This window comes from Dreissena polymorpha, chromosome 7, assembly GCF_020536995.1.
Source record: "Dreissena polymorpha isolate Duluth1 chromosome 7, UMN_Dpol_1.0, whole genome shotgun sequence".
NCBI classification, from domain to species: Eukaryota; Metazoa; Mollusca; class Bivalvia; order Myida; family Dreissenidae; genus Dreissena; species Dreissena polymorpha.
The window spans coordinates 25,836,191-25,852,876 of record NC_068361.1 but is presented as its reverse complement, the minus strand read 5'-3'; the positions used below and the strand labels follow the sequence as shown (position 1 = coordinate 25,852,876).

Below are 16,686 nucleotides of genomic sequence, written 5' to 3'. Positions count from 1 at the left end.
ATATTACTGCAGCCTGCGCATTTGTCATTGATGTTTTACGACTAGAAGCTTGTGAGGCCTCTTTGTGATCTGACATAAACAAAATCAAATCTGCTTAAGTTCAAAACAAAAAGCTCATTTTGAAAAGTGTCAATATATATTTATTATGAATATTGATTGACCTTCTTTTTTATTACCTTTTGATTTTTCGTGTATTGAAATGTTTTCTTGTTTCAACATACTACACCCAGATGTGAATGAATTTGATTTTTGAAACTGTATGCATATTTTGCAATACATCGTTTTTGCTTTTGCATTATAATCTAACCACTTGAATTCCGAAAGCCAAACGTCTTTGAATGATCTATTATCAGATTTGATTTTTTTTGAGACCGGGTCATTAGATTCGTCAGAGTCCAAAGGACGCTTATTGCCAATGGTCGCCATAATAACAGTCGCAGTTTCCGACACTTTATACCCGAAAATGTCAAGGGTTTTATTCCTGTTCATCTATCATCATTCTCAATTGTAACACATTTATCCTTAGTTCTGGCTTCCAAAACTTTAAATGTCACTTTTTATGATTTTTGACTGGCGCGACTTTATAGTTATGGACCAACCCTGATAGGAAAGTCAACCTGATATTCCCGAAAAGTTCACAGATAACAAAGACCGGTCCAAAACAGCTTTTAAATGCAGTTATTGGCTCAAATCAACCACTTGATTGGAAAGATTGACATTTTTCACATTAAACTGATATATTCTATCACAAAATACTATCTTTAACATTTAAAATTTATCTATTCTGCTCTTACATATCGAGAAAAAACAGCGATGTGACAGACTTTCTTGAAATGCGAATCTACCGAGATTTCACGGTTATATCAAGTTATTTCCATTTTTAGTAACATACCATATGCTCAAGTGTTTTCAAATTCAGAATGACATTTCCCGGTATTTTAGATTATTCTGGCTTGTTTTGTAAACAAATTTTTATGGTAGTGTAAATACAAACTCAAAGTAAATATTATTTAAAACTACCTGATTCACACTGAAATCAGTCTTATAATCTACCAGACGTAAGTTGTTAATCACAAATAAAAGATTACATAAAACGAAAGTAATTTTTACAATTTCAGCAAAAAATGTCAAGGTCGATCTGAAAGTATCCAAATAAAAACTCGTCACGTGACAAAGCGACAATGACGTCATAATTGTGAATTTCAGACTGATGATAGTTATTTTCATCTATTGTAAGATGCATTTGAAACATTTGAACCTTAAAATATTCCCCGATGCAGTAATTTATATTCATTCACTAATATATGTAGAAATGTATCCAAGAAAATGAGCTTTCTTTGATTTATAGCGTGACATAAATATGTTACGACTCTGGTTGACTTTCGATACGGGGTTGGCTACAGCTTACAGGTATAATATATAAACTGTACGCTGAAGTTTCTTTAGCTAATTTAGCCTTTAATCATTACAACATTACAAACTTCTCGAAATTAAAATCAATTATCAACTTCTTTACTTACGTTCATTGTGTGACTAAGTTAATAATTCGCTAACGGCTTTTACTCAAATTGATTTAAATTGGCAGCAATCTTTAATCAGATGTAATTGTTTATTTAAGGCGCTACGATGTACGATTACACCATTGTTTTGTTTTCACACCAGTAATATTCCTTTGTCTTGATGACCTGTTCTGACCGGTGTTAATGCCGACTGCACATCAATTTTTCAGGTCAATAGCACAGAGATGTATTGATGCACAGTCTACAGCTGAAAGAGTTTAATATCTGGGACGGCATTTGTCAGGAAAAAAATCAATACCGATAATCCGCTTTGTTCAATAATTAAGCAACGATTAATAACACTTATCTTTTATGGATTTTCATGAAATACAAACCATAATAAAGAAAATTGTATTCTCTTTAATCTGATATATAAATCATTATTATACACTTAGTGAAAAACAATTAATTATGCTGTTAAAGGTTTTTCTATTATTTGACCTAGTGACCTAGTTTTTGACCCCAGATGACCCATATACAATCCCAACCCAGATTTCATCAAGACAAACATTCTGACCAAATTTCATAAAGATTGGATAAAAATGTGACCTCTATTGTCTACACAAGGTTTTTCTATTATTTGACCTAGTGACCTTGTTTTTGACCACAGATGACCCAAATACAATCCCAACCCAGATTTCTTCAAGATAAACATTCTGACCAAATTTCATAAAGATTGGATGAAAAATTAAATGTCTATTGTCTACACAAACAAATTGTTGACGGACACACGCACGCACGCACATACGGACGCCGGACATCACACGGTCACATAAGCTCACCATGTCACTTCGTGACAGGTGAGCTAAAAAGGAAAAATAGGCACATAACACGTTTATCAGCAACTCTTATCCCATTATTTTATTTGGTTCATTTTTGTTGTTGAAATATTGTTGTTTAAGAGCTGGATAGGTTGTCTGCCTAGCAACCGGAAGTTCAATGGTTCGATCCCCATTTCGCCGGCATTCTTTCGATCTCTCCCAAAGACACCAAGTACTGGTTTTAGGCCTGGTAATCAAATTCGAGAGCATTTCAATAAATAAATAGATTTAAACTACCGGTAAACTAAGGGCAGGGAAAGAGCATAATACTCCATAGGCATACATCGACCAGGTATGTGCAGAAGAGAGGTAGTGACATCTTGCTGATAATCAAATTAATGTCATCATGGCATATTTAAACAACAAAGTTGGGCTTTTGCATTACGTGAAATTATAATCTTCATTCTGTAACAAAAAAATCACTTTTTTAACAAATACATAAAAAAACACAATTATTACAACAACAAATAAATAACAAATCAGCCAATTATTACCTTCATATTTCTGAGTTGATCAAACATCAGGTCTTTCACTGGTATCTCAAATAATTCCAGCTCCTCACTTTTCTTCTACAACAAATGCATTTCTAGTCTAAAGAACCCTCAGTTAATCAGAACAAATGTATTGTTGATTCATGTATGTTCCTTGTTTTTTATCATAGCTGATATAAGACTTGAACTTTTGTTGGACAGTTTATTTTGTGGTTCAGAGGACCTACAAAAATCCAAAAAAATTAGTTTCATACGAATAGCATTGGTTAAGAGTATTTTGTTTCAGTTATAATAGAATGGTGTTGAAGCAGCAGGAATACTCTTTAAAGATTTAACCCTTTCCCACTTAGATATGTGTTTTCTCCCATTTGTTGTCCCTTAGAAAGTTATATTTAATTTAAGACCTTTCTTACTAGATTCATGTTTTTACGGCTTCATCTCCAAACCTTAAATACTGAATTGCAGCAAACAGCATAAAACCAGAACAGCCTGCAAGTTACTGGATGCTGTTTGCACATAGCCATTTTCATTTTTAGATAATTTGTCATCTCAAGATGGCTGACATTTGCAACGTTCGTAGAATTTTACGATAAATAACTGCTCATGTCAGGGCCAGCCGCTTACCAATCAGAGCGCAAATGTCCGGAAGGTCGACGAGGCTATAACAATATTCGTTTTTAAATGATCGCACACTCAAAGAATTTGTCCCTATCCCCCCTCCCCCTTAAAAAAAATCATCGGATTAATTCTCATCTCACAATTGACCCTGTTTTTTTGACATCCTGTGCTAACGTTTGTGATATAAATTATGAGGAGTTTTGGGCTGTCAAACACCTGAACATTACAATAATATGAGCAGTGCTTCGGAAAAAATGGCCTCAATTCATGTGCGTCAAGTGTCTCCTAGATAAGCCTGAGCAGACCACAAAGGCTAATCAGGGACAACACTTTATTTTTGTGTTCAACCCTTTCCCACTCAGAGGCAAAGTGAAAATGGCTATGTGCAAACAGCAAAAAACCAGAACAGCCTGCGAGTAACTCGCAGTCTGTTCAGGTTTTATGCTGATTGCTGCTCATCAGTATCTAAGGATTGGAAATAAAACCTTTAAAACTTGAATCTAGTAAGAAAGATCTTTAATTAAATTTAACTTTCTAAGGGACTACAAAAGCGTTTAAAGGGACTGTCAACCACGACAACGAAGAAAAGAAAAGTTGTAAAATACCTTATTCTTTAACAATTATTAGTTTATATTGAGTTTAAAATATCACGACTGGTATATTACATTACTTGAAAATGTGTTAAGTTTTCATATTTTCAGTATATATTCGGTAATAAATTTTACTGGGTATGTCTACCAGGTAACTTACCAGTTATCTATAAATAATGCCAGTATATTGATCATCATCGTCACGTGGTTAACCCAGGAATGCAAATTGTGCATGCGTAGTGAATTGTATATATTTTATATATAAAATGATCAATTTACTTGCGTTATTTATAGTGTGTATATCGTTATGTCACCTATTTTCGCGATGTACTTTTAATTTCAAATCGCAAAATTTTATTATAGAATATACTGAAAATATGAACTTTTTTCAAGTAATGTAATAGACCAGTCGTGAAATTTTAATCAATTTAAACTAATAATTGTAAAAAAATACGGTATTTTAGAACTTTTCTTTTTTTGTCATTCGTGGTTGACAGTCCCTTTAAATACGTTTCTAAGTGGTAAAGGGTTAAAGGAAGTCTCTTCTAAACGAAATCCAGTCTAGGTGGAAAGTGTCGTCCTTGATTAATATTAAGCCCACTTTACCAAGAACAAGGCTCATAAGTGGATTCACTGCACTTACCTTTCTATAGGTGATTAACGCTTTGAGATCATGGTATATCACAGGTACTTCGTCCTTGGTGAGGTGCACATCGAACTCTACAAAATCTGCACCCTGGAAATTAAAAGTCCCAGTCCACAAAATTATGTAGAGTGAAATGGCATGGTGCTGTACCCAGATTCTCTTTAGTTCCCCCCTCCGCGCCTCTCGGCTGGTCAACACAAAAAATGTTTAAAAGCTGTTTAAATTAAATATAATTTTGCAAATATTAAATGACAAATGATTATGAATATGATCTTAAACCTTAATTACAAGACATGGTCTAACACATGCCACAGATCAAATACAAATTTAAATAATGTCACTTAAATGTCAATGTTCCACCCTGAAACTTTTGAGCAACCGCAAGTATCTTGTGACCGGAGATCTTTCCCCAAAACTAGTAAAATATATTTCAATTCAGTTTAAACATCTGTTATTTCTTTTGAAAAATATAACATGCTTATTTCACAGGAAACTTTTTCTGTGTAAATAGTATTGATTGTATTATTAACAATAATATCTCTTTTCTTGTTGAATAAACAAAGCATCAGAAACAAGAGATGTGTTTGTCAGAAACACAATGCCCCCTAATGCGCTGCTTGCTTTTTTTTACCTTTGACCTTGAAGGATGATCTTGACCTTTCACCACTCAAACTGTGCAGCTCCATGAGATACACATGCATGCCAAATATCAAGTTGCTATGTTCAATATTTCAAAAGTTATTGCAAAACTTTACGTAAGGTTAAAGTTTTGGGACAGAACGACACAATGACAGACAGACAGGCCAAAAACAATATGCCCCCGATCATTCGATCCGGTGGCATAAAAAGTTATGAAAATTTATGGTTTTTATTTTTGACCTTTGACCTTGAAGGTTGACCTTTCAACACTCAAAATGTGCAGCTCCATGAGAAGTAAGTAAGAGATTGAATGGAGAAATGAAAAAAAAAAAAAAATTATTTTTGACCTTGAAGGATGACCTTGACCTTCCACCACTCAAAATGTGCAGCTCCACGAGATACACATGCATGCCAAATATGAAGTTGCTGTGTTCAATATTAAAAAAAGTTATGAAAATTTATGTTTTTTTATATTTTGACCTTTGAACTTAAAGGTTGACCTTGACCTTTCACCACTCAAAATGTGCAGCCCCACGAGAAGTAAGTAAGAGATTGAATTGACAAATGATTTTTTTTTATTTTTTTATTTTTGACCTTTGACCTTGAAGGATAACCTTGACCTTTCACCACTCAAAATGTGAAACTCCACGAGATACACATGCATGTCAAATATGAAGTTGCTGTGTTCAATATTAAAAAAGTTATGAAAATGTATGTTTTTTTTATATTTTGACCTTTGACCTTGTAGGTTGACCTTTACCTTGACCTTTCACCACTTAAAATGTGCAGCTCCACGAGAAGTAAGTAAGAGACTGAATGGAGAATTTATTTTTATTTTTTTTTTTGGCCTTTGACCTTGAAGGATGACCTTGACCTTGACATTTCACCACTCAAAATGTGCAGCTCCACAAGATACACATGCATGCCAAATATGAAGTTGCTGTGTTCAATATTAAAAAAGTTATGATAAAACTTTAACAAAGGTTGAAGTTTTAGGAAAGACAAATACAATGATATTTGACCTTTGACCTTGAAGGATGACCTTGACCTTGACTTTTCACCACTCAAAATGAGCAGCTCCATGAGATACACATGCATGGTAAATATCAAGTTGGTATGTTCACTATTGCAAATGTTATCAAACTTTAACCAAGGTTAAAGTTTTGGACAGAATGACAGACAGACAGACAGACAGACAGACAGACAGACAGACAGACAGACAGACAGACAGACAGACAGGACAAAAACAATATATCCCCGATCTATCGATCCGAGGGCATAAAAATAATACTGCTGAGTATGAGATCCGGATTCAAACTAGAACCTATCAGTGTGGATATTTACCAAATAAACACTTGCCCCTCTTTCCTGTAGTCTCCTCAATGTCTTGATACAAACTAAGTAGTCAATCTTGTGCTTGCGACCACTTGAATTAAGCGACTTTTGTCTTATGCGACCACTTTAAATCCCGCCCGAGTGTTTTACCTATATTTTCATATTGTATTAAGCGACTTTTGTCTTACGCGACCAGCGACCGCTGATTTTAGTGTATTTTGATGCCCGAGTCTTGAATTAAGCGACCGCTTTAAGGTAAAAGTGGTAAATCTGTTGACCGTTCAGGAACAAATCAGTGTTGATTGTTTATCTAAGCCGATAACATGAACGATGACACCTTTGTTGTGATTTCACACCAGCCATTTTCCTTTGTCTCGATGACCGGTTCTGACCGGTGTTAATGCTGACTGCGTATCAATTTTTGGTGTCGAATAATACAGTGAGGTATTGCCAACAGTCTACAGGTTAAAGAGTTTACCATCTGAAACGTTAAGTGACAAATTTGATCGCCGATTTTATTGAAGAAACAATGCGCCGATGCGACAAACATTTTCACAGTGTTCTCGAGATGTGTAAAAAATAAACTATTTATCGGTAACATGTAGCGAAATCTATTCATTAAAAAATGTAATTGTTATTATGCTAATTAGTTTGTGTTAGCAAATTTTCCAATCAGGCGTGTTTATTTAGTTTTCAATCAAGGTGTTTTATTTATTTCCCTATGTACCATAATCGAGTCAGATATATATAAGCTTACATGCAGAAATTAAAATGTCAAAACGGAAAGTATTAACGTTAAATGAGAAAATTCGGGTATTGGAAGTGTCGAATAGTAAAAGTGCATGTAAATTTAATCGCAAATGAGTTTGGAGTCGGAAAAACCCATATGCGTGCAAACCATTTACATTGTATTTAAAATTAGAGAGAACAAATACAACTTATTTTAAGTAAAAAATAGTTTTATTCATTTTATTTATATTCAGATTCACTTGATTACAAAAGCAGAAATCGCTGTGTCAAAAAGAGATAATCCGATATCTGGATTTAAAATCAAAGGTCCGCATTCATCACGAATGGCCTTTTTTATTATTTAAAGACCATTTTATTAAGAGACCACTTTTGGTTACTCCCTTCAGTGGTCTATAAATACAAGATTGACTGTAGATGGTTAATATACAATGTTCCCTACCAAATATAGCACAGATGGATGATCCAGTTTCAGAGTTTAGTTATGTTTGATGCAGCACAATTAAAATCCCCCATGCACAAATTCATATCATAATGGACAAGTAAGTTGGAATGTTGTACATTGAAAAGCAAAGAAGAATGTAAGTGGGCCCCAATGGACAAACAGACAGGCAGTAAGACAAATAAACTGACAGACATCCACAGTGATTCCAGTATAGCCCTTTACTCCGTAACCAGGTAACATATGAGCCGCGCTCTGAGAAAAGGGGGTTTAATTCATGTGCGTTAAGTGTCGTCACAGATTAGCCTGTGCACTCCGCATAAAATTGATTTTTTCTAAGAAGAGACTTTCTTGAAACGAAAAATATCATAAAAGCGAAAAGTGGCATCCCTGATTAGCCTGTGTGGAATGCACAAGCTAATGTAAGATTAATTACGCCTTACACACATGCATTAAACCCCGTTTTCACAGGGCACGGCTCATATATACTCTATTCTTCAGATACCAGAAGCTCAAGGGACTTACATGGTTTGCTGCACCTTGGAAGGACCCGATAGTGTTCTCTCGCACGGTGGCCAATCTGGGAACACAGTAAATAGAGAAATACACAAATTACATAAACTTGAAATAAAATTTGTCAAATTATGTAACTTATTGTCAAGACTGGTCGTCAGCTATTGTTAAGAATTAAGTTCTAAATATCAAAAGTTGTAAATGATGTTGGACCAGTTTTAAAAACATAATTTTGCCACATAAGTTGTTTTGTAAAAAATATTCATTTTAAAGATGATTATTTCCCTTGGATTGTACTTTTTTACTTTTAACCTTGAAGGATGACCTTGACCTTTTACCACTCAAAATTTGCAGTTCCATGAGATACACATGCATGCCAAATATTAAGTTGCTATCTTCAGTATTGCAAAAGTTATGACCAAGATTAAAGTTTTGGGATAGACACACACGATGACATACGGGCCAAAAACAATATACCACCGATCATTTGATCCGGAGGCAAAAAAAAACAGAACAGCTTGCGAGTAACTCGCAGTCTGTTAAGGTTTTAAGCTGTTTGCTGCTCATCAGTATCTAAGGATTGGAAATAAAACCTTTAAAAGTTAAAGTTTTTTAACTGACTGACAGCTGGACGGACGGATGGACAGACAGACAGTTCAAATGCTATATGCCACCCTACCAGGGGCATAAAAACACACAACAAGGGCTGTTTGTAAAACATGCATGCCCCCCATATGGGCTGTCCGTTGTAGTGGCAGCCATTGTGTGAAAACGATTTTTGTCACTGTGACCTTGACATTTGACCTAGTGACCTGAAAATCAATAGGGGTCATCTGCGGGTCACGATCAATGTACCTATGAAGTTTCATGTTCCTAGGCAAAAGCGTTGTTGAGTTATCATCCGAAAATCATTTTACTATTTTGGGTCACCATGACCTTGACCTTTGACCTTGTGATCTCAAAATCAATAGGGGTCATCTGCAAGTCATGATCAATCTACCTATGAAGTTTCATGATCCTAGGCGTATGTGTTCTTGAGTTATCATCCGAAAACCATTTTACTATTTCGGGTCACCGTGACCTTGACCTTTGACCTAGTGACCTCAAAATCAATAGGGGTCTTCTGCGAGTCATGATCAATCTACCCATGAAGTTTCATGATCCTAGGCGTATGCGTTCTTGAGTTATCATTCAAAAAACATTTTACTATTTCTGGTCACCGTGACCTTGACCTTTGACCTAGTGACCTCAAAATCAATAGGGGTCATCTGCGAGTCATGATCAATGTACCTATGAAGTTTCATGATCCTAGGCCCAAGCGTTCTTGAGTTATCTTATGACAACCACCTGGTGGACGGACCGACAGACCGACCGACCGACATGAGCAAAGCAATATACCCCCTCTTCTTCGAAGGGGGGCATAAAAAGTAAACAACTAGGATCACAACCTCGTAACAGTCATTGCAAAGTATTTGGGTCAAACCACTTTTAAAGTTAAAAAAGTAACACCTCACTTTTTACTTTTGTATGAACTGCCCAGCCCTCGATGTCCGACATCGAGCGGTCTCCGCGTGGTCTTCCAATAGCTTTGGAACGTCCGCCTCATGTCGAACCCTGGACCCCCGCACATCGGCTTTACTATCAGGTACTTAACTGAAATCAGGTGTGAAAGGATGAAAGTTCAATTCGTGAAGGTATTGGATTGGTGACTAAAAAATAAGTAGCCTATAATGCATTTGAGGGTTTGTTTGATCACTTATTCATTGAAGGCTCGAAGCAACTAAATGTATACCTTTTAACAGTAGTAAACAGTTAGTGTATAAATAACATGATAACAAGTTTTTAATGTTATAAAAAGTTACTTTAATCTAAATAATTTTGTAATCAAAAGCTAGATCTGCACCTTCAGACAAAATATCTGCACTATAAACTCATCAAAAAACAAGTTATTGAGCAGGAACCGTGTTTTTCTATTTTTATTAGCAGCAACCTTGACCTTTACCTTTCAGGCTCAAATGCAACTGCAAGCAGTATGTAATGTACCCATACACATTTTAATTGCAAAACCTCAATCAAAACTTTAGTTATTAAGAAGAAACCTGTTTTTTTAGCTTTAATTTAAAATTGATTTTGACTCAACTAGCATCAACACAATCCCAAGCTAGGTATAGATTTGAGCTTGCTATAACTGTAACTAAAGTTGTTGAATGGGCATCACCTGTTCCAAATGGCCCACCAGGAAACAGGCCTGCTCTCCCTACCCTAATCTTAAAACCAAAAAATTTTGAAATTTGCTAAAAAAACGGTTTCCAATCACCCCCACCAAAAAAAACATGCATAACATTACATAACGCAAGACGTAATAATCAAATAATCATGTTACATACATTCTAACATGCACAAATCCATGTCATAAGGAACATATCCTTACAATACAAGCAAGTTTGCAAATTGTAGAACAAGTTTTGATCAACAAGACAGCCAGATCAACAGAAGTCCATTGTGAAAACAAACAACATAAAGCCCCATTTTCCCAAAGAAATGCTCATATGGGTCAGTCAGATCAGAGATGCTTTTGATTGACAACTTAATAGAGAAATATTAATACCAAGAGACTCTTGCCATTATCCAAAAGTCCTTTATCTGAGGTAAAGGACCATGAAAATCATCTTGTACACTTACAACGGAGATTTCCAATGGCGTATTTAAAAGCCCGTTTATGGGCCTTGTACACTTACAATGGAGAATTCCTATGGGAATATTTGAGAGCATTTTTATGGGCCTTGTACACTTACAATTGATAATTCTTATGGGCATATTTAAGAGCCTGTTTATGGGCCTGGTACACTTACAATTGATAATTCTTATGGGCATATTTGAGAGCCTGTTTATGGGCCTTGTACACTTACAATTGATAATTCTTATGGGCATATTTGAGAGCCTGTTTATGGGCCTGGTACACTTACAATGGAGAATTTCTATGGGCATATTTGAGAGACTGTTTATGGGCCTGGTACACTTACAATTGAGAATTCCTATGGGCATATTTGAGAGCCAGTTTATTGGCCTGGTACATTTGCAATTGAGAATTCCTATGGGCATATTTAAGAGCCTGTTTATGGGCCTGGTACACTTACAATGGAGAATTCCTATGGGCATATTTGAGAGCACGTTTATGGCCCTGGTACACTTACAATGGAGAATTCCTATGGGCATATTTGTGAGCCCATTTATGGGCCTGGTACACTTACAATAATTCCTACGAGCATACTGGTATTTGTGAGCCTGTTTATGGGCCTGGTACATGTACAATGGAGAATTTCTATGGGCATATTTGAGAGACTGTTTATGGGCCTGGTACACTTACATTCGAGAATTCCTATGGGCATATTTAAGAGCCTGTTTATGGGCCTGGTACACTTACAATTGAGAATTCCTATGGGCATATTTAAGAGCCTGTTTATGGGCCTGGTTCACTTACAATGGAGAATTCCTATGGGCATATTTGAGAGCACGTTTATGGCCCTGGTACACATACAATGGAGAATTCCTATGGGCATATTTGTGAGCACGTTTATGGGCCTGGTACACTTACAATAATTCCTTCGAGCATACTGGTATTTGTGAGCCTATTTATGGGCCTGGTACACTTACAATGGAAAATTCATATGGGCATATTTGAGAGCCTCTTTATGGGCCTGGTACGCTTATAATTAATTATTCCTATGGGTTTATGGGCCTGGTACACTTACAATGGAGAATTCCTATGGGCATATTTGAGAGCCTGTTTATGGGCCTGCAGGTTCACTAACAATTAAGAATTCCTATGGGCAAATTAAAAAGCCTGTTTATGGGCCTGGTACACTTATAATTAATTATTCCTATGTGTTTATGGGCCTGGTACACTTACAATGGAGCATTCCTATGGGTATATTTGAGAGCCAGTTTATGGTCCTGGTACACTTACAATGGAGAATTTCAAAGGGCATATTTGAGAGTTAGTTTAACGGCCCGGTACACTTACAATGGAGAATTCATATGGGCATATTTGCGAGCCTGTTTATGGGCCTGGTACACTTATAATTAATTATTCCTATGGGTTTATGGGCCTGGAACACTTACAATGGAGAATTCCTATGGGCATATTTGAGAGTTTGTTTATGGGCCTGCAGGTTCACGAACAATTAGGAATTCCTATGGGCATATTTAAGAGACTGTTTATGGGCCTGGCACACTTACAATTGAGAATTCCTATGGGCATATTTGACAGCCTGTTTATGGGCCAGATACACTTACAATTGATAATTTCTATGGGCATATTTGAGAGCCTGTTTATGGGCCCAGAACACTTACAATGGAGAATTCCTATGGGCATATTTGAGAGCTGGTTTATGGGCCTGGTACACTTACAACAGAGAATTGTTATGGGAATAGTTGAGAGCCTGTTTATGGGCCCGGTGCACTTAAAATGAAGAATTCCTATGGGCATATTTGAGAGTTTGTTTATGGGCCTGCGGGTTCACTAACAATTAAGAATTCCTATGGGCATATTGAAGAGCCTGTTTATGGGCCTGGCACACTTACAATTGAGAATTCCTATGGGCATATTTGACAGCCTGTTTATGGGCCTGATACACTTACAATTGATAATTCCTATGGGCATATTTGAGAGCCTGTTTATGGGCCCAGTACACATACAATGGAGAATTCCTATGGGCATATTTGAGAGCCAGTTTATGGGCCTGGTACACTTACAACAGAGAATTTTTTATGGGAATAGTTGAGAGCCTGTTTATGGGCCCGGTACACTTAAAATAAAGAATTCCTATGGGCATATTTAAGAGCCTGTTTATGGGCCCGGTACACTTACAATGGAGAATTCCAATGGGCATATTTGAGAGCCTATTTGTGGGCCCGGTACACTTACAATGGAGAATTCCTATGGGAATATTTGAGAGCCCGTTTATGGGCCTGGTACACTTACAATGGAGAATACCAATGGGCATATTTGAGAGCCTGTTTATGGGCCTGGTACACTTACAATGGAGAATTCCTATGGGCATATTTGAGAGCCTGTTTTTGGGCCTGGTACACTTACAATGGAGAATTCCTATGGGTATATTTGAAAGTCCGTTTATGTGCACTTTCTGCTCCCCCCGTGCATTCTGGAGGTCGATGGGAAGGATGAAGCTGGACCCCACATGTTCCGGCTCCCTTTCAGTGCCAGCAGGAGAGGAATGCACATAGAAATCAAGATGAAATCCCTGCAATAGAGTTAGGAGAGATAAAACAAAGTACCAGTAGTTTCAATCCCATCATATTGATGTTGTGTAATTAATAGTCAAGCTTGTAATGAACGTTTCAATTGGTCATTTTAAACTGATTTATATTGTGTTTGTTGTTATTTGATATAAATAATCAAGTTTAAATGTATAAATAAATTATCATCTTGACTGCTTTTGATTTTGTTCTTATATAAGAGGCATCCAAATATAAGACTCATGCAACTTGTGACTGAAACAAATTGCCTCTTATACTCAAGAAAATACTGTATATACCAGGCACATGCACATCAATGATTGCATTCCACAATCACATTTTAATATTTCAAAGGAAATTACAAGAAAATGGTTGCATTATCAATTATCAATTTACTTGAAATTCTGGACTAACTACATAAGACAAAAATTGTAGGCAGTGAAATAATTCTTGAATTGTGATTGATTCTGGAGTACCGTAAGTGTGAGATAAGGCTAGCCCTTAAAAAGGTTTGAACCCCCAATGCTTTGCATTGACCGTTTCAAGGTGAAAATCTAAGTTTGTAATCATTTTATGTTTGTAGTTGGTGTTATATCATAGTTGTGGTAGATAAAACAAGACTTTCTTTCTTGATAAAATTTGTCTGGAGTTTCATTGTTTGCTAAATCTCTCTCCATGTACCTGCTCAAGCGCTTTACAAGTTTTTCAACACAAGCTTAGGATTAACTAAACAAGAGGGCCTGAAAGGCCCAAAGTCGCTCACCTGAGATAACAAGATATTATTGGGACTAATGTCTGACCAAGTTTCATGAAGATTGGAAAATACATGTGGCCTCTAGAGTGTTAACAAGGTTTTACTATAGCCATATAAGGAAAAATGCCCCGCCCCCTGGCAGCCATGTTTTTCAACCAACCGGCATCATTTTTGAACTCGTCCAAGATATTATCGGGATAAATCTTCTGACCAAGTTTCATGAAGACGGACAGTAAATGTGACCTCTAGAGTGTTAACAAGATTTTACTATAGCCATATAAGGAAAAATGCCCCATCCCTTGGAAGCCATTTTTTTCAAGCAAACATAATTATTTTCGAACTCATCCAAGATATAATTGAGATCAATCTTCTGACCAAATTTCATGAAGATTGGACAATAAATGTGGCCTCTAGAGTGTTAACAAGGTTTTACTATAGCCATATACAGCCATATAAAGAAAAATGCCCCAACCCTGGTGGCCATGTTTTTAAAGCAACCAAAACCATTTTGAACTCATCCAAGATATCATTGGGACAAATCTTTTGACCAAGTTTCATGATAATTGGAAAATAAATGTGACCTCTAGAGTGTTAAAAAGGTTTTACTATAGCCATATAAGGAAAAGGCCCCACCCCCGTGGTGGCCATGTTTTTCAACCAACCGGCATCATTTTTAAACTTGTCCAAGATATTATTGGGATGAATCTTCTGACCAAGTTTCGTGAAGATCGGACTATAAATGCGGCCCCTAGAGTGTTAACAAGATTTTACTATAGCCTTTTATAGCCATATAAGGAAAAATGCCCCGCCCCTTGGCAGCCATGTTTTTCAAGCAAAGGTTACCATTTTTGAACTCATCCAAGATATCAGTGGGACCAATCTTCTGAGCAAGTTTCATGAAGATCGGAAAATAAATGTGGCTATGTTATATTGTAATACATGTAATATTGAACATTTGTTTGCTTGGTTACCAAAAGCAGAGTATATTGAACACTATTTCTGAAACTTACCTCTTTTCAACTTCAGTTAAGAAATGGTTTAAGAAAGTTCCTAAATATAAGCCCAGATTATTCACCCTACCAGTGATTCTGGGTCGTAGGTTTGAGCGTAAAACGTCATGAATCCGTCTGGCCGGAAGATGGCCCCGAATGCTGACTGGGGTCGAGGCATGGACTTGCCATTCTCCAAAACCTGCCATTAACAATAAAATGCATGATTATATTTTACCATGACACACATAAGTAGGTTAACTGCCTCTTTAGCTCTTTGTCAATAATTGGTTTCACAAAGGCCCTCTGTTTAGAGGGGCATTATAATCAATTAATGCAGGCGCATAAGGTGCTTATTGGCTAGTGCAGCTAATCATGTCAGTTTGTCAGTGTTAAGCCCTGGATGAACCCCACTCGCTTCACTCACCGACACATCAATCTCTGTAGGTATACACTGAGGTAGAGTGTCGCCAATGAGCTCGCAATCAAACGTGCCCCCCTTTGTCTGCAAAAATATCAATCCAACAATGTATCAATGATAAACCAGTATAAGTTCTACAAACAACAAATAGGTTATGATTTTTAAATGAGAGTATTTGTCAACTTCCATAATAATATAAATATGATCTGTTTTTATTTTAAAATGTGAATATTATTGGAATTCTAGCAACTTTCTAGTTTCCACTGACCATGTTTCCTTCATGTGTAATCTTCTCTTTCCTATGGCAAATTGTTGAACAATGCCGGCCTAGCCTTCAAATCTTGACAATCCGTAAATATTATTAGAGACTTTAATTATTTTTTTGAATTTGTTACTGTTTTTTTTCAATCAAATCAGTCAAATAAGCAACTCATAATTTTCCTGGGCGTCCTTAGATAGCCTTAGCAATATAATTGTACTAAGTGCAATCACACTGCCAGAAACTGAGAAATAACAGCCAAAGCTCATATTCAAAATCATCACACCACTTAGTAGTCACACTTTGCACCTTTCTGCAGTTGTTATCGATTGGTGTGCACTTGATACTGTACAACTGCTCCTTGTGTTTAGACTTCCACAGCTGGATCGCCTCCCCTTCTAGCTGTAACTGTATCTCCAGCTGATCTATCAGCCAGCCGCGATTGATCACATGCAAACCATCTGAACGAAAAACATGCCTCAGACTGAGTGCATGGAAGAAATTGCAGGCACAATATTGGAACATATGAGCTCTGGGAAGACCAGGCTTAATGCATGTGCATAACGAGTTATCCCAGATTAGCCTATGCAGTACGCACAGGCA

The 16,686-nt window shown here is 36.5% G+C and overlaps 1 protein-coding gene across 2 annotated transcripts in view; it reads right to left on the bottom strand.

The window, feature by feature from the left end:
* Positions 1 to 16,686, bottom strand: part of LOC127838555 (glycerophosphocholine phosphodiesterase GPCPD1-like) — a 67,597-nt gene that overhangs the window by 37,423 nt on the left and 13,488 nt on the right. For both annotated transcript variants that reach the window (XM_052366371.1, XM_052366372.1), the window contains exons 6-13: positions 16,393 to 16,544; positions 15,831 to 15,908; positions 15,495 to 15,605; positions 13,500 to 13,665; positions 9,916 to 10,054; positions 8,414 to 8,468; positions 4,723 to 4,815; positions 2,875 to 2,949 (exon numbers count right to left, since the gene is read on the bottom strand). In XM_052366371.1, the coding sequence (XP_052222331.1) occupies positions 2,875 to 2,949; positions 4,723 to 4,815; positions 8,414 to 8,468; positions 9,916 to 10,054; positions 13,500 to 13,665; positions 15,495 to 15,605; positions 15,831 to 15,908; positions 16,393 to 16,544 (869 nt within the window). The remainder of the gene's footprint in view (positions 1 to 2,874; positions 2,950 to 4,722; positions 4,816 to 8,413; positions 8,469 to 9,915; positions 10,055 to 13,499; positions 13,666 to 15,494; positions 15,606 to 15,830; positions 15,909 to 16,392; positions 16,545 to 16,686) is intronic.